This window comes from Myxine glutinosa, chromosome 11, assembly GCF_964187855.1.
Source record: "Myxine glutinosa chromosome 11, kmMyxGlut1.1, whole genome shotgun sequence".
In the NCBI taxonomy this organism is placed as follows: Eukaryota; Metazoa; Chordata; class Myxini; order Myxiniformes; family Myxinidae; genus Myxine; species Myxine glutinosa.
Genome location: NC_136271.1, coordinates 71,441,666 through 71,460,740, shown reverse-complemented (window position 1 = coordinate 71,460,740; position 19,075 = coordinate 71,441,666). Strand labels below are relative to the sequence as shown.

The window sequence follows — 19,075 nt, the reverse complement described above, 5'->3', positions numbered from 1 at the left end:
TTAGAGGTGTAACGTTTTTCCATGATGGCGTCTGTACCACGTGACCTATGACGTCACAATTATGAATAAAAAATTATACAGGCGGAGGCACTTCTTTTGTAAAATTTCGTTCTCGCTGGAAATTCTACTAGCTGGATCCGGATCCGGATCTTCACCAAAATTGAATCGACTCTTCACTGTCAGACACACAACCTGTCCAACAAGTTTCGTCCAAATCCGCCCATAACGTTTTGAGATATCCTGCTATATGTTGGTTTTAGCCCCATCTCTCAATGGTGAAGAATCACTTTAAAAATTAAATAATTCTCATGTCCAAATCCATATTCAATCTTCACCAAAATCGAATCAATTCTTCTTTGTCACACACACACACACACACACAACCTGTCCACCAAGTTTCGTCCAAATCCATCCATAACATTTTGAGATATCCTGCTAAGTATAGTTTTTGGCACAGTCTCCCAATGGTGAAGAATCACTTAAAAATTCTAGTAGCAGGATCCGAAAACAGATCTTCACCAAAATCGAATCATTTCGTCCTTGTCACATACGCTACATCTCTGCCAAATTTCGTCCGAATCCGTCTTCAACGTTTTGAGATATCCTGTTCACAGACAAAGAGAGACAAACAAACAGACAGAGATGAAAACATAACCTCCATCCACCTTCGGTGGAAAAGGTAAAAATTAACTGTGTTCATTGACAAAAGGAATATTGTTCTCCACAAAAGGGTAATTGTGTTCATCATCACCCAATCAGCAAACAGTAAATCATCGCTTGGTTATTATTTACAAAACAATGAAACACACCCATACGAGGATGCACAACTCATGTTCTATTGGTGGATAAAATGACGTATTAAAATCCTTTTATTACTCATTTATTGTGTTGTTGGCAGAATGGTGGCTGGGATGACACCATCTATAATTATCTTACAATTAATTTGCAATTGGTCACTCGCTTTGACACCAATACGAATTTTTATTTCTGACCCTCGACTAAAAATTACAAATATTGAACGAACTGTTTCACATGGAGCACCTCACCACCATTAGAGCATTTAAATTGCACCAAGTGGGAGAGTCCCTTTTACCTTATGTGTGTCTGCAGGAATGGACTAAGCTCTGGAGGAGTGGTGACTGCGGTCCCCCCTGAGGTAACTTGTCTCTGGCAGCCGGTGGTGTCTGGAATTGGAAATCCGTTGGAGGGGTGGTCTTTTGGGTGACCAGTGAGTATGGAGACCCCTGGCGACCCAGAAGAGGCTATGAGAGCCTGAGGCCAAGGGAGCCTGGATGTTGCGGAAACTCTCCCTGGCAGGACGTACAGCTAAGGAGCTGTTTGGCTGTCAGGGACTGAGAGGAGGCTGTGTTACGATTGTGGGGTAAACGATGAAATACCTTAGTCGAGATAGAATCGTGTCGATTAGCATGCTCCAAGTGTTGCGAAGAAGCGTCTCAATGTATGTAAGTAGGCCATCTGTCCGGGTAAGAGCGTTTGCATGTCGCCATAAGGGGTGTGGCTTTGTGCTAATTATTTCTGGGGCTTAAATATTACTTCCCCAGTGTGTAATTTGCCTCCTGTGGTCTTCCCTTCGGTTTTATTACATTCGGCCAGCCAGGAAATTGAGGGCTCAGTAAAACGACTATAACAAATGGCTCATTCGCTCAGCGCCGCCAAGGCCGACAGAAGCAGCATTTTCACGTAAGTCCCACCTCGCGATTGCAGATGTCATCCGAACATTCCGGAGCAAAGATTGGACTCCACCCCCTGATGACTCGTGACGTTTTTTGTGAAGTTTCAATGGAGTTGTGGTTGTTGGAGGTTTGTGGTTGTTTGTCCCCAGCCTTTGTGGTTGGTGGAGGCACGATGGGATGATTGAGAAAGAGCTCGGTGATTGGACAGAGTGTGACGTCAGCGTGGAACATTCGAGAGCTGAAGGAAAGAGAAGCTGTCTCCCCATCTTGGTCTCTTCCGTGCTGGTGTTCGTTGGAGACTGTCGCATTTCCCTTGTGTGCTGGCTTTCAAGAGAACGGCTGTGTTCGCATTTTCATCATTGTTGTGGCTTGGTCGCGGGCGGTGGCGCATCTTTGGCTCATGTGCGCTTATGGAAAGAGACTGAACGGGAGAGGCAGTCGGCATCGCGGGAGGGGCCTCACGTTGGGACGTCGGGGAGCCCGACTCCACGCAATTTTAGTGGGCTTCCTGTGCGGTGGTTTGGAGGTGACGAACGACAAGCAAGCCTTACCAGCCATTTGGGGACGCAAAACTGGGTACTGGCCGATAACCAAATCATTTTATTTTTTCATTATATTTTCCCCTTGTTTGTATACGAGTCTGAGTGGAAACGTCCCTCATTTAGGAATTTTAGTTTACCTCACCTTTTGTTGTCTTTTACATTACTGTAAATAAATTTATATTTGTTGAATTTTACTTTCTGTCATGGTTCATTTCTATTTTGTGGGTTCGGAATAACCCTGTGTTTCCAATCAGATAAGGCCTCGAACCTTCCTGCGCGCGTTAAAAGATAATCCAGCCAATTTCAAAGTACTCCTCTGAGTTAAAGCTCGTTCCGGCTATCCATCAGCTCGGTGATCTTAATCCCCGACGCGACAATATCATTGGTCACTGGTGTGGCAACCATATTGGATTGAAGGGAAATATTAAATAATTATATCTCTTAAACTGCTTACCCCATCGATGCTAAATTTAAAAATATATCATCTAGCACCATTGTTGCATATCGTTTGAAAATGATGTCGTCGTAGGTCACATGGTTTGGCAGCCATCTTGAATAGAAAAACAAACCTTGTCCGATCAACACGAAATTTCACAAATGTGATCCCTGACACATGCATATGCAGAGTTTACATTTTTGTAAGGTCATATGTCACGTGGTGTGGCAGCCATATTAGCTTGAAAGCCGATTTTTTTTTTTTAAATCCCTTGTCTGAAACCGCTTCACCGATCGATGTGAAACCTGTCCTGGCTGGTGAAAATGTGATACTTGAAAACAGCTAAAGGGATTTAAATCCAACTTCTTTATTTTTAGGACAGTGAACGAGGGCATCTACCTGTTTTGGGACTATGCGGAGGCATATTGGCAACACTGTCGCATTGCTCCAGTTATTATTAATTCCCAGTACTCATTTTACCCCGTGATCGATCATTGGTGCTATTATTGGTAAACACCGTGTTGATCTGTTTTTATTTGTCCTTCTCTGTTTCAAGCAGATCTCAAGAACAAACATCGATTCATCATTCAGGATTTAATGAACCAGGTTCTGTCAGCACCTTTCACAAGCATCGCCATTCCGCCAGTGAGGATCCACGCATGCACACCCGCCTCACGTACTGTACACCATCCGAGTACTGTAACGTCCCCTTTCCAGTGCCGGATTAAGCCTCGGCTGGCCCTAAGGCACATTTTGAAATTTTAGAGAATGGCCTGAACAATTTAAATTGGATCTCGGGCTCATGGAAATGGACCCCAGACAAAAGATGAACTGATTCATGAACAAAATATTTAATACAAAAAAAGACAAATATTTAATGTGAAAAGAAACTACTTTCAAACTAGTTTAGTCTACACAATTTGCAGTGTATGAATATATGCATGACAAAACACGCACAGATTTGGCACTTTGCTTTGCAGTTTACTGGACCTTAGATTGTAACCTTGCGCGCGTTTACAACTGCAAACTCTTCAATTACGGAACTGAAGTCCAGTTCTCGGAGCAAATCACTTTCAATGCACAAAAGGGCCAACGCACCAAGACGCTGTTTCGTCAACGCACCAAAACAGAAAACGCAAGTTTTGGCAGGAGAATAAACAAGCCAATCACGATCAGCTACCTCCCCATTTGGCAAAACCAGTTTGAAGGTACTGGCATTAAGAAAGCGATTCACCCCAGAGTATTCGCGCTTCGTTTCTGGATAACTGTCATGCAAGTTCCGAAAATGGTCAGTGCCCAAGCTGATGCACACATGGCGCAGTTTGTCTGTGATGTTACCAAACAACCCGACATCGTTGGGAATCAGTGGAGTCGATACCGAAGCACCTTCGCCCCTAGTGTCTGTGTCACCATCGTCGGCCGGCCCGTCTTCGACAGGATCAACTGCGGGGGATGTTGAAGGGGAGTCCTTAGTTGAATCTATATCATCATCAACACCAGCATCTTTCTCCACCACATGGAAAAACGATGTCAATTTATGAGTCGTCTTGAGTAGTTGATCATCCTTATGCTTCTTTATCTTCAACTCCTGAGCTCGCTCCCAGCCACCTTTGCGTCCTGACATAACGATGGATTGAATCTGCAAATAGAACATCAGATGTATAAGTTTTAAAACCTTTTATTATAAAATACAAACCACATTAAACACTATACAGTGATGTAGCGCACCTTGAAAATATTTGCGAAAATTGAGATGCATATATTACCCTGGCAGGGACAGAAATTAGAAATAATTTGTTTAAAATAATAAAAATTGACGAAAACTGCTTGTCCATTTTTTTGGCCCGAATTTTTGGCTGGCCCTAAGGCACATGCCTTGTCTGCCTAATGGTTAATCCGGCACTGCCCCTTTCCTTCAATCAAAGGGACACAATCATGACATTTTTTGACTCATTGACGGACAGGTTATTTCCTGTTTCATCACAAGTTATTCTTGCGTTCAAAATGTCGATGTGCCGAGCTTTTACCTGTTCCAATCGTCGAGAAATTTGTCACCAGAACTCAGAAGTCCTTTTTATTCATCCCTGACCCACGAAAAGATCAACGATCAACGTGTGTTTTGTAATTTGTGGTTTAAATACCTCGGAACAACCAAAGTAAACATCAAAACGTATGCCATATGGTCATTCAACATATCGTGTTGTTGACAAACACCCCTTCGAGCCGTGAACGTTCGTATTTGAGAACTACCTGGGAAACAAAGCTCCGAAGAATTGCTGAAACACGAACCCGTTCGGGCATTTACCGGGTGAGAGTCGTCCATGTTGATTTAAAGCCACGCCCAACTCCCAAGTCAGGCCCAGAGTGTCACGTGTTGATTTCAAGCCACGCCCAAGCGTCACGTGTTGATTTCAAACCACGCCCAAGCGTCACGTGTTGATTTAAAGCCACGCCCAAGCCAGGCCCAGAGGGTCACGTGTTGATTTGAAGCCACGCCCATGCCAGGCCCAGGGCATCACGTGTTGATTTTAAGCCACGCCCATCTGAGCCAAGCTTGGAGCAAGTCCTGAAGTAGTTACCGTACCTGTAACACGAGCCTTCCTGTCGCTTCGCTAACGGACCAATTAGTCGTTCTGTTTCCCAAAATTGCTATATTCCTTCACGGCGTCTGTGTTGAGTCCGTAGATTACGATAAACCCGACTAGCATGTGGGAATATTTCATCTTTTATTGAAATGCCCTCAGGTCTATAAATAAATGGACGGTGTATCATTGTGACTTTGGCTATCATATGCCCTGAGGGCAATTTGCATTCTCGTAAGATAGCGATCGGTCTCGCAGGAGAGATCTTACACCGCACAGTCTTCCATCAAAATGTTATTGTTCTGCACAAACGAGCCCACAATATGGCGACAGCTAACGGATCCTGTTCGACGCTTCGCTGTCGGGTTTAATCAAAAGAATAGGGACATTGGGGTTTCCCAATCCTCACCAACCCTCAGCCCTCACCAGACGTTCACCAACCCCCCCCCAACCCCCCTCCTCATTCTCCCCTCCCCCCCTCCTCATTCTCCCCTCCCCCTCTCCGTTTCCATCAATCCTCACCCCAATCCTTCTCTCACCACCCATTCACCCCAACTCCTCGTCCTCCCCTCCTCACCCCCCGCTCCCATCAATTCCTCACCCCAACCATCCACCCCCCTTACCACCCATTCACTCCAACTCCTCGTCCTCCCCTCCTCACCCCCCGCTCCCATCAATTCCTCACCCCAACCCTCCACCCCCCTTACCACCCGTTCACCCCAACTCCTCCCCCCTTTTTCGTTGCGGTGAAGGCCGAAGCCAAGGCCGTTCAAATCATCATGTCACTCTCTAGGCCTTGCTTGGGCGTGTCTTCAAATCAACATGGATACCTCTCGCCAGGTAAGTGTCGGGACGCCTTCGTGTTTCACTTTTCAGCAATTTCTGATGCTCGTTTCCCAAGTAGTGATTGTCTGTTGTCCAAATACGAATGCTGACGGCTCAAAGTGTTCTTCGTATAAAACAATATTTTTGAATGAACATACGATATTTGGATCAGTGTGTCAGGCAGGTCAGCCTTACCTGGCTCGTAGACGATGTGAGCGTTGCACAGATCCTTCTTGGCAATGATTTCAGGCGGTTTGTGATCAGTGTAGACTGTCACTCTACGGGCATTCGTGTATTGGTGGAATCTTTCCAGTCCATACATCTACACCAAGAGCTAATGTAAGCATGTAAGCTAATGTAAGCTAATGTCCAGCGTATGTGACCTTCGACTGACAAAATTGGCCTTTCTCTGAGTTTAAGTGCAACCCTTACTCCTGGCAAAGTTCTAGTAGCTCTATCAACCTCTGATCATGATCAGCGATGGCATCCTCTGCGGTCTGTCCCTCTACATACAAAAGTACATCATCATGTACGTTTTTTGCGTCCAGACAGGCCTCCCCAAGCCTGCTTCACCTGACGTTGAAATTCCACCAGTGCGGATTGAAGCCAAATGGGATCCTCAGCCAACAGTAGGGTCAAAATGGAGAGTTGAACGTCGTTGCAAAAGAACTTGTGTGGTCGAGTTTGACATGCCAGAAACCATTCTTGGAAGCAAATGTTCTGAAAATCTTGGCACTTGTCAGATCCTGGACTTGTTGGCATGGGGTAGTGACGACGTCTGATGGTTGTGTTGATGTTCTGAGGGTCCATGCACAATCTCAATTTACCCCTCATTGGCTTTACAACAGTCACCGTGCTGTCGACCCACAGTGTTGGTGAAGTAACCGGGGTGATAATGTTGAGATCCTGGAGTCTGTCTCTCAGTTCCTCTCTCAGTTTCTCTCTGAGTGCGACAGTACAGCGGGTTAGACAGGAACTCTCGGTGGTGGATGTACAACTGGTTGTATGTGTTGGTCAAGGCACAAAGTGCTCCTCCCTTTACATAAGACGGTTTCTCTGTATGCAACTTTAACATGGGGACTGAAAATTTGTTTCTCGACTCCCACAGGACGAAATCGGCTGCAGGTTTCAGAAGTAAAGGCTTTTTACGTCGAGGTAATATGTTCCAAATTTCAGCAAGGTCCATTTCCGCATTCATGAGGTTGAAAAAAACCTTCAAATTCATGTTAGTGTCTGTCAGTCCGTCCGTCCGCCCAAAATGTGTTGGTGCTTATATCTCAAAAGCTATACATTGAGACTAGCTGAAACTTTGAATATACATCGGCCAAAAACATCGAATTAATGGCTTTCAAAACCAATTCAAAATGTGCCCTCTTAAAGTGGGTACACAGGGGATGTTTTGACCCCCCAGAATAGGTATTTACTCTCTTCTCCAAAACTACATACACAATGTTTTTGAAACTTGGCTACAAGTTTCATATCTAAACTATAGAAAAGAAGGGACATTCTTGGGGAAAATGCCAGGGGTATAGAAAAAAACCCTTTATATGGTGTTATGTGCCATGTGGCAAACCATAGAAAAGTATTAAACATAGGAGCAATACACCTGGTGCTCACCTGGTAGAATAAACAATATACTACACTGACTGAAGGTATTTTAAACCAATTTCAATGGTTGCTAGAAGCCAGGGCAGCATGTAGAATCATACTAACATAATCATAAAACTTTACACAAACAAACAAAAAAAATACCTATTTTGGGGGGCAACCCCCTCCCCCCGAGCAGATCACCTCAGGACTCGATCTTTTTTTTGATGCCGTGAACAAACTTTGGTGCGTCACAGGTGATGAAGGCGGTGGTCAAGTTTCATCGGAATTGATTGTGTAGTTTCTGAGAAGAAAGAAAATTCCTATTTTGGGGGGCATCCCCCCCCCCCCCCCGTAATCCCACTCAAGGCCCGATTTTTTTTGATGCCGTGAATAAACTTTGGTGCAGCACAGGTGATGAAGGCTGTGGTCAAGTTTCATCGGAATTGATTGTGTAGTTTCTGAGAAGAAAGAAAATACCTATTTTGGGGGGCAACCCCCCATAAACCCTCTCAAGGCCCGATTTTTTTTGATGCCTTGAACAAACTTTGGTACAGCACAGGTGATGAAGGCTGTGGTCAAGTTTCATCGGAATTGATTGTGTAGTTTCATAAGAAAAAGCAAATTCCTATTTTGGGGGGTCAAACCTGTATCCACTTTGACCCCCAGTAAACCCCCTTATATCCCGATTTATTTTTAATGCCGTGAACAAACCTCAGGCACAACACAACAAATATCATTTGTGCCAAATTTGGTCGCAATCACATCAGCGGTTTCGGAGAAGAAGTTGCTAGTGTTTACGGACGGATGGATGGATGGATGGACTGACTGACGGACTGACGAACTGACATGGATACCTGCCGGAAGGGCAACACGTCATCGCACAAGCTCATCTGAACTTCGTTCCAGGTAAGGTAAAAATTACAACCAAAATTACATATTTTAAAGTATTTTTTTTAAATAAAAATCAATCTTTTCTTTCTTCAGGCAACAATCCATCCACATGAAAGACGAAATTAATCAGAAACTCCATCTTGAATGCGAAAGGGCTACTTATTGAGACAGGGGAGAAAAATGAAGCCGGGTTAAGAATAAATCATTGGAATCTCCCACGATGAAGCTGATTCTGAGGGCCTTTCACTCACTCACCGCAGGCAGGTTGGTGGTCTTTCTGTCTTCCACCGACTCCTCTCCGGCCTTGCTCCCCCAGCTCTGTCTGTGCTCTGTTCCCCAAATATTCCGACAGGTCGCACAAGATCTGCCTGCAACCCTCTTTGGTGAAACTGCCAAAATCTCGGCTCTCTGCTCACATTCACTCTTTCATTCCTCTTTTCTCCCGCCTCTGGAACAAACTCCCTCACTCTTCAATCCCACTCCACCCTCCAGGTCTTTAAAACAGCTGTTCACCACCATCTCTTATGATGAAGAGACATTGTGAGAAGTCATTGACCTGTCTATCCAGCATAAGTTTAAACAGTTTGACGATTTGGGGCTTTTGGGATAGGGTTCAACAATACTAAGGCTCCATCTATTATAACAGGCCATCTTGATATTACATACACACAATAAAGGGGTGTCGGTGTAGATTTGGCCCCAACTTGAATTGGGGTGGTACAACCACCGAGAAGAGGCATCTCCAATCGTTGTACGGTGCAGTGAGCAGCCAGGATGGAACTACTTTCCTATATATACGTCAAAACAATGTGTCATCAGTCCCTCATTAGCATATGTATGAGCTCTACTTCCACAGCACTTCTTCTTCTTATTTGTAACATTTTCTGTGTCTGTGCACCTTTAACGGTTAAGGTGGCTGGCTTAAGAATTTAGGGCCTTGAATTCGAGCCCCTGTTGTGTCGTTGAAATAACACCAAGTGGGTTGAGCGGTTCACTCAGCCTGTCATCCTTCCGAAGTCGATAAATTGGGTACCAGCTTACTGGGAACAACGACACCATCAGCAGCACAGACACACCCCTAGAAAATGATGCAACCAGCAGCTATAGGCTGTAGACAAAAAAACAACAAGCGGACGCTCTAACCGTTATAGTCTTCTTCTTTTTCATCATTAGATCGTTATTTCCTGCTTGTGAAGCCACGAAATGACGAATCAAAATTTCCACGAGTGAAACAAACATTTCCTTGCAGGTTCAAAGAGAAAAAGGTTTTAACAAGTTAAAGAATCAATTTTAAAACCTTTGGATGATAAAGAATGAACCTGCAAAGTGACGGGCTATTTTACTGCCGTTACTGTTCATCATAATTTCGAATTTCAACTTAATGTTAATAAGTTTACTTCCTTAATTTACAAAGACTGAAAATAGTTTGAATTTTATTTCGAAAAATATTGTTTTGATACTTTCATACATTATCAAAATTAAGATCAGTTACTGCATAAATAAATGCATAAATAAATACAAAACAATTTCCAGACATTTGAATACAAATAATCAAACAATACCGGAAGCGGTCAAAGTTGGTGGTAAGGCTTCTTCTTCTGCTACCTGAACGTCATCGTACTTAACTCAGAAACGTGATGAACGGCACATTCATCAACATATATTCAACGAAAAGGTTAAATGATGATTTGACATTTGTGATGGATTCTGATATGGATGTAATTTCTTTTCTCTTACATTTTCCCTCATTTCAAATATGTTTGTTGTAACATCAAGGTCTCACAACAGCTTTCTCCAAGTTTAATCTGAATCAATCTCGTACAGCATCTAAAAAGAATAAATGGCAACAATCATTTCTCTTTTCTAATAAGCATTGAGAGTATACATCATTTTGGATGCGCGTAAGCAAGCTTCATGCCAACGAGATTTCTCACCTTCCTAAATAAGCATATCAGTGCCTCAGGTCTCCGATGTTAGGTCTGACTGACTCTCGCAATCGGCGAGTGGATATTTATGAGAGTGCTGTAGTGGCCAGACAATGTTATTGCACCTGGGCTAGCCTAGTTGTCTACGTTTTACTACATCCTCCCAGAGTTCTAAAACTTTGCAAGCAGGCCATTTAAATATTCGCGTAGCACGAATTAGCAAGCGAGTATACAGAATGCGGGAAAACATGTAACACCTATTAAGGAGTTACTACCAAACGAAGCACACCAGTCGTCGACTTTCTCTCCCTTGCGGGTTCGATACACGTCTGAGCTGCCAGCAGGTGTCTCTAAATCTTCCCGAGTCGGAGTGCGAATTAACTCAGGTGTCTGAGCCGGTACGTCAGTCCCGATCGAGTCGTGCGACCGATGAGGAGGAGATGGAGGTCCGACCGTTGGAACCTCCGTACTGCATATAAGTTCGACCTCCGTACTGCATATAAGTGCATATAAGTCCGATGGAGGTCCGACCGTTGGAACCTCCATACTGGATCCAGCCTCATCAGCTTCCCCGCAGGGAGCGAGGTGTCGCACCGACACCGTGGTTTCATGACCGTCGGGCATTTTGACATGAGCGTATTCCGGATTAGCATGAAGGAGCTGTACCTTGTCAAAAAGCAGATCGTATTTACTTGGTCGCACGACACGTCTGACATAGACCGGTCCGGGTGTGGAGATCCAAGCGGGCAATGACTGAGCACTACCTGTTCGACGCTGATAACGAAATAGACGGTCATGAGGAATTTCATTTGTAGTGGTACACAGGAGAGATCGAATCGCATGTAGTGCCCCTTGCAACACCCAAGTCCACTTATCCAACCCCAATCCTCGGGTCTTGAGCCCGAAGGCAATGGCTCTCCATATGACACCATTTAATCTTTCTATCTGTCCATTCGCCTGCGGGCGGTATGGCGTAGTGCAGCTGGAAGCAATATTCCGCTGCAGCAGAAAGGCTCGCACGTCCTGAGACATGAAAACAGCGCCCCGATCGGTATGGATGGACGCAGGATATCCGAACATCGCGAACAAGAGCCCCAAACAGCGAATGACCGACCCAGAAGACATGTCGTGACACGGGAATGCGAATGGAAATCGAGAATACTCATCAATAATTGTGAGAAGATAACGATACGAGCCAGATGCAGGCAGTGGCCCTTTTAAGTCCATGGCCAATCTCTCCCATGGCCGACCACCTTGAATCAAAGTCCCCATGTTAGGTTTATAGAAGCACGGTTTAAGTTCCGTGCAAACAGGACACTCGGCACAAACGACGAACACCCTCCACAGAATAGGGCAAGTTTCGACTACGCACGCGTTGGACGAGACGTGTTACTCCCGGGTGACAGCGAGTCGTGAAGTTCACGAAGGTCCTCACCGGTGGTGAGACCCGTACACACCCCCGGCCTGGATAACGCATCCGCAGCTAAATTCTCCCTCCCAGGGCGATATGTGATCTTGAAGATGTAGTCAGCTAGCTCGATACGCCATCGAGTAATTTTCTCCTTTTTAATGCGCTGAGCATGTCGCACATCATACATGAATGCAACACTTCATTGATCTGTAATCACTTCGAATGTTTTGCGGAGCAAATATGGCCGCCATCGTCGTATTGCTTCTACCATCGCGTAGGCTTCCTTCTCGACCGCTGAATGACGTCTCTCAGCATCTGAGAGAGTACGAGAGAAGAAGGCGACTGGTTTTCCCCCTTGAGACATGGTTTCTGCTTTGGCACAGTCCGACGCGTCGCTCTCTAAGACAAAGGGTATGTTTTTGTCTGCTGATGAGACTGCTGCATTAGCTATGTCTAGCTTCAGCCCTTGAAAAGCAGCCTTGGCATCCTCGGTTATGGGGAATGTTTTGCAATCAACAAGGGGACGGAGCTCCTTGGAGTAATTCTGGACCCAACGTGAATAATGTGCAACAACCCTAGTACTCTTCTCAAGGACGCACGATCATGCAGCGCCGCCATGTCTAGCAAAGGTCGCAGACGCTCTTTGGTGGGAGTTATCTTCCCTTGGGTCACCGTGTACCCCAGAAGATCAATCGTCCTTACGGAATAGCGACATTTGTCCTCGTTGAAAGTTAAATTATACTGGCGCGCGACCTGTAGGAACCGCTGCAGATTAGCGTCATGGTGGGCTTGATCTCGACCACATACTGTGAGGTTACCGAGGTACACAAAGACGTCAGTTAATTGCTCTTTGGCAATTATGTCATCAATCGCCCTTTGAAAGCACACGACTCCGTTAGTTACGCCGAAGGGCAAACTCGTGAATTGGTACAGCCGCTGTCCCGACTCGAACGTCGTGTAGGGTTTGTCGTCATCACTTATAGGAATCTGGTGGTATGCACTGCCAAATCGAGCGTGCTGTAAACAGCATCTTGAGCGACCTGTCGTACCAGCGCATCTAAACCCGGAAGTGGGTAGGCGGCCAGCTGCGTAAAAGTCTTCAACGAAACTGGGCGGGTGAAAAATTGTTACCGACACACCGGGGCGCAGGTGGGGAACGGAAAACTTTTCGACAAACGAAACGTGTGTTGGAAATAAAGTAGAATAAAAGGAATCATGGGACACAGCCCCTTATACTTAGTCTCTGCGGCCGCACCGAGCAGCCAGAATACTCGCTCAAAAGAATGAAGCCTGCACCTCCTCTACTGAGAAGACCAACTCACAATGGTACAGGTATTTGGACCAAGCCAAGAGGGTTCCTGTCTCAAAAAAAAAAAAGATGGAGCTCAACTAAAGAACCTAAAAATCGAATGTTGGAACATGGAGGAGAAGGATGCCATTTACAACTGTAAAGTCTGTTCAAGACAAGAACAGTGAGGGTTGGCTGGTAGGGGATCTAGATTCATGGACCAGTTGAAGACCAGATTGACCACCAGAGCAGAGACGGCAACATCCAACAAATTAGAAAGAGTTGCCTTAACAGCAAATACATTCCTAAATTAAAATAAAATAAAAGAGATAGCAGTGAAGGCCAGAACAGGATGGGAGCCGAACACTCGTCAGGCTAGACTGAGTGATGGTGGCAAAGAGACCACAATGGATCGCAGGGAAGGGCTTCGTGACGAAGCAAGGGTTTGGAATGCGAAGCGTCACTGGGGACCCAGTGAAGGCGAGGTGAGACAGAGGGGGAGGAGACACAGAATCACTATAATGTGGAGGGGGGGGGGACAGGGTGGAAACACCTACACAGTTAGAAGGGATGAAAACGAGAATGGCACATGAAAACAGGCAGAAGGACGGCGGGGAACAGAGAGGTGAAGAGGAAGGTGAGGATGATGAAGACCAGCAAAGATTGGAAGAAGAGCTGGCAAATAAATTAGCGGAGATGAGATTGATTGTGGAGACAGAAGGATGGTGTTCTTTAGGTGTGCTGTGTTGTGTTTGTGCCAAACGTAACATTTTCCATTTAGGACAAAAAGTTCCATCTTGGTTTCGTCAGACAACAACATTTTTTGCCACTTGGCTTCAGAATCTCTGGAGTTGTTTTTTGCATACCTCAAACAGGACTCAAGGTAGGCTTTTTGAGTAATGGCTTTCTTCTTGCCACCCTACCATACAGGCCAGACTTGTGGAGTGCTTGGAATATTGTTGTCACATACACACAGTGAATAGCCTTAGCTATAAAGGCCTGTAGCTCTTTCCAAGTTGCCATTGGCCTCCTGGTGGCCTCTCTGATCAGTCTCATCCTTGCTTGGTCATCCAGTTTGGAGGGACGACCTGATGTAGGCAGGGTCTTGGTGGTGCCATACCCCTTCCACTTATTAATTATTGCCTTAACTGCTCTCCAAGGGATATTCAAAGCCTTTGAAATATTTTTAAACCCATCCCCTGATCTGTGCCTTTCCACAACTTTATCCTGGAAATCTTTTGAATGGTTTTAATGGCCTAAGCCTTTTTATTCACAAAAAAGGGTAAAAAAAAACAAAAAAACATCAAAACATCAAACTAGAAATCAAAGCTGGAGCAAAAATTTTCCCCTTCCACCAACGCCAAAATCAAGACCTTCACTCCTTCACTCCTCTTTTTTCCCACCTCTGGAACAAACGCCCTCACTCTCTTCAATCCCTGTTCTCCCTCCAGGTCTTTAAAACAGCTGTTCACCACCATCTCTTATCTTCCCCCATCCAAAACCTTGATCCTTTCTGCCTCTGTTAATACACCCCATATCTGCCTCTTTGAATGCCCAACTTCTTTCCTGAAATTCCTAGTTGTGTTCATTTGCTTTATACCGTGTACCACTCCCTCCTCCCCCAGTCCTCCCCATTCCACAGATCTATCGACGTCCTTGTTCTCTTCTGTTCTTGTGTGCTTCCCTCTCTCCCCCCTCCCTTCATTGTATGTTTGTGCATGTTTTCATGTTCAATGTGTTAGCTCTTACACGAGCCTCGATTCTGGATCCCCAAAAAAAAGAAAAAGGAAAAATAAGCCACAATCAAAAAGAAATAAATCAAGAACAATGATCAAACAAGTAAGTAAACAATAAATCCAAAACAACCCAATCCCCCCTCCCCACCCCCAGCACCAGCAGGGGACCCAGGGTTGGGACCCGGGAGGCGTCCTCGCGGAGTGCGGAGTTGGGAGTGGATAGGGGAGAGGGTGGCAGGAGGCTTATGCAGCCATTTCTCAATTTCTGCCTCCAAAGTAATTTGAGGGTCGGGGCAGCTCTTTCTCGCCTCCTGAGGTCCGTCTCCCGAACCTCCTCAGCAGTTTCCCCTTATAAATGGGCCAGGAGCCTTCCCCTTATTGCGACCCCTCCTCATGCGTTTCTTCACCTGCCAGCCACATGCGTCAATGTCCTCAGTCGGAGGAGGTGTTTCCCAACCTTCCTCCCCTCATCGAGGGTTCGGCCTCCTGCAATCCCGCATCCTCATGCTGTGCCACAGTATCCTCTTTCACCTTTTCCCAAACACTGGAGAGGGAGCACACCAATGGTATCTCCCACCTTCTCCTCCTCCCTCCACCTCCCAGCCTCTTATACTTCGGTATAAACCGTGGTGGGCTGTTTGCATCAACAAAATGAGGCAACCAGTACTTAACATCAAAATCAGAAACACTCTCATTGCAGAGGTGGACCGTCACGACCCTCACATGGTCAAAGAGGGCCTCGAATGCCCAGTCAGCCAGATACCCAGCTGACCGAGCAGCAGTTCACCTCACCCAAAACTCGACATGTCTTCCAGAAGACTGTAAAGACACATCAAACCCACGGGCCAAGGAGATGATTTGAAATTAATTTTCTGAAATTTGTAGAATTCGTTTTTGACTTGGAAGTTCTGGGTTACAATTGTGACTTGGAAGTTCTGGGTTCTGGGTTACGTGATCGTCCATGTACTGTTTAGATTTTGATGATTTGCGTGTGATATGATTCAACGGATGTTTATATGAATCGTTTAAAATAAAAAAAGCCTTCAATTTCTGATATTTTACCTTTTCATTTGGGCCTCCCAATTGGAGCCCCGCCGTAGGGCGGGTACCGTTGCGAGTCAAATTGTATTTGATCATCTGAAGAATGAGGTGTCGGAAACATCTCTTCTCCACAACTATCAGCCAGAGGAGCCAGTCTACCTCCAATGTGATGCCAGTCTTCAAGGCCTTGGTGCAGCATTGCTTCAGGCCCATCAAAACCAGCTGAAGCCAGCGGCGTATGCAAGCAAAACTCTAACAGATACTGAACAACGTTGCGCTTGCATGTGTTACATATTTATGTGAATGTATGTGAATTACAATTCAGGTCTTTGCTTATCAATGTGTAGTCGATTAAGGGTTGTTGTGATTGGAGGGTCAGGAGCCCTTCTGGGAAAAAAGAGACCGGAAACGAGGAAGAAAAGACACGAGGTCCGGCGGAAGCGACGAGGCTTCTTCTTCCTCGCCCCGCTCCGACGAGGGTTGGGGGGATCGATAGTGAACCGCGTGGAAAAGCTGCGTTCCCAAGCCCGTCTGGCGAGAGGAGTTACCGGGACGTGTAACTACCCTTTTGAGACGTCCAGCTGCCGTGGGGCCGTGCACAGACTCAGCGTCTGGCACATTTCACCGCACCGTCTACAAGGACGCGTACGTGTCGCACTTTGGGGCCTAAAACGCCTTGCAAGCGGCGTGTTGCTGTGCCTGCTTTACATTACCCGCCTCGCTTGGCCAGGAGGGGTGAACTACAGCCGCGATTCCCGGTACAGTACGTGTCCGGTGGAAGCACGTCCGCCCGGGGTTCGTTCAACCGCCCGTGTGCGGCGAAGCCGACCATCATCTTGGTCAGGAGGGGCCCAGAGACATTGTGAGGGACAGAGACCAAAGGGGTCGTGAGTACCAAAAGGGGACACACGTATGTAAGATGGCCATCTTAATCATCTAGGGGATTGATTGTTGATTGTGAATTGTTGAGGGTTGATTGCTCGGGGAATATATCCTTGATTGTATCATTGTAAAGGTATTGTATTGTATTGTATCATTACCATTGAAAATATATCATTGAAAATCATTTTTTCTTGGTTGGAATTCATATTGATTGCGTTACGAAAAGCATACATTGTAAATCTTTCTGGCGAAGTTCCTCTCACGGTCCGGGGGTCACCTAGACCAGGTAGTCACCGGGAGGACCACGTAACAGAATTGGGGGCTCGTCCAAATTACGATTTGCGGATTCGCAATTGGGTCTACGTCCGGGATCTAAAATTGGAAAAAATAATAAAATAATATTTTTATTAATTAAAATTTATTAATTAAGTATTAATTGGTAAATTTTTGGGGAAATTGGGGTAAAGTCTTGGGTGAAGGTTAACAGGTGTTAACGATAGGCACCATGGCGTTTGTGGCACAGAACTTTGCGGTAACCCCGAGTGAGGCACAGTTCCGAGCGTTACTAAAGTCGGACCTCTTGAAATTGGCCAAACATTTTAACTTGGAGGTCCGAACTAATTTGAGGAAGGCAGAGTTGCAGACCACGGTGATACAATCTATGGTGGGATTAGGAACATGGGACGAGTTAGCCTGGGAGTGGCTACCCGAAGAACCAGAAGACGTTGAGCTCCGGAAACTGGAGTTGCAATTACGGAGCCAGGAAAGGATCAAAGAAGAAGAAAGGAAAGCAGAAAAGGAAAGAGCAGAAGAAGAAAGGAAAGCAGAAGAGAGGAGAGAAGAGAAACAAGCAGAGGAAAGGAGAGTGGAACGAGAACTCCAGGAAAGGTTAGCAGAAGAAGAAAGGAAAGCAGAAAAGGAAAGAGCAGAAGAAGAAAGGAGAGTGGAACGAGAACTCCAGGAAAGGTTAGAAAGGATGAAAACAGAGGAAAGGAAAGCAGAAGCAGAGGAGAGGAGAGCTGCAAGGGAACTCGAAGCAGAGGAGAGAAAAGCAGAAAGGGAATTAAAGGAACGTGACATGGAGCTTCAGCAGGAAATTAAATTCAAGGAGCTGGAGTTAATGAGAGAACGGGGAGAGGTACCACCCTTGCTGACGGGGTCGACACCTAGCCAGAAAACCTGGGATGTGGGCAGACATGTGAGGCTGGTTCCACCCTTCAGTGAAAAGGAAGTCGCGAAATTTTTTCCACACTTTGAGAAAGTGGCTCGACAGTTAAACTGGCCGGAGGAGGCCTGGACCATACTAGTGCAAAGTGTGCTGGTGGGAAAAGCTCAAGAGATTTATTCGGCGCTACCAATGGACCAATGTGCAGATTATGAGGTACTGAAGAAGCACATCCTCAAAGCCTATGAGTTGGTTCCGGAAGCTTACAGGCAAAAATTCAGGAATGCCAGGAAGAGGGAGAGTGAGACCCATGTGGAGTTTGCCAGAGTGAAAGAAAACATGTTTGATCGGTGGTGTGAGTCAAAAGGAGTCGGGAAAGACTTCGAAACATTGCGTGACTTGATCCTGGTGGAGGAATTTCAGCAGTGTGTCCACGAGGACATCAAAGTGTACCTGCAGGAAAAGAAAGTACCAAAGTTGTGGGACGCAGCCACCATGGCAGATGATTATGCCTTAACCCACCGGATAGGGGTCCACGAGCCTAACTCCTCGCCTAGATCTCCGCAGGGGAGGTGGGGAACAGCAGGTGCGGAGAACGACAGTACATGGCGGCGGCCTCGAGAGGATTATGGGGACAACGCGGATACCCCACCTGTTCGAAATCAGAAGGCTGCGGGGCCAAGACAAACTTATTTTTCAGGGGGACCGAGGCAGACCACGAGTTTTTCCTCCGGGCCTACTTGCGCTTTTTGCAAGAAACCTGGACACTTGATGTCCAGTTGTTACTTCATGAAAAGGGAAGACCCAGAGCGGAGTCCGACTAGTACAACTCCGAATGCGATGGCAAACGTAAGAAATCACCCACAGAAGAGTTACCAACCATTTATGTATGAGGGGTTGGTCTCACTCAAGGGAGACTTGACTAATCCAAGACCGGTTAGGGTTTTGAGGGACACGGGAGCCCATCAATCCTTAATGCTGGAAGGCATTTTGCCATTGTCAAAGAGTACCGCAACGGGTGATAGTGTTCGGTTACAAGGGATCGGTGGCTGTGTTAGTGCCCCACT

The 19,075-nt window shown here is 45.9% G+C and overlaps 2 protein-coding genes across 6 annotated transcripts in view; both read left to right on the top strand.

The window, feature by feature from the left end:
• The window catches only part of LOC137436754 (syntenin-1), an 881,728-nt gene that overhangs the window by 515,347 nt on the left and 347,306 nt on the right, over positions 1-19,075 (top strand). The window lies entirely within an intron of this gene.
• LOC144888276 (uncharacterized) overlaps positions 1-19,075 on the top strand; it is a 168,212-nt gene that overhangs the window by 137,086 nt on the left and 12,051 nt on the right. The window contains exon 2 of the mRNA XM_078765923.1: positions 17,612-19,014. Within this exon, the coding sequence (XP_078622049.1) occupies positions 17,612-19,014 (1,403 nt within the window). The remainder of the gene's footprint in view (positions 1-17,611; positions 19,015-19,075) is intronic.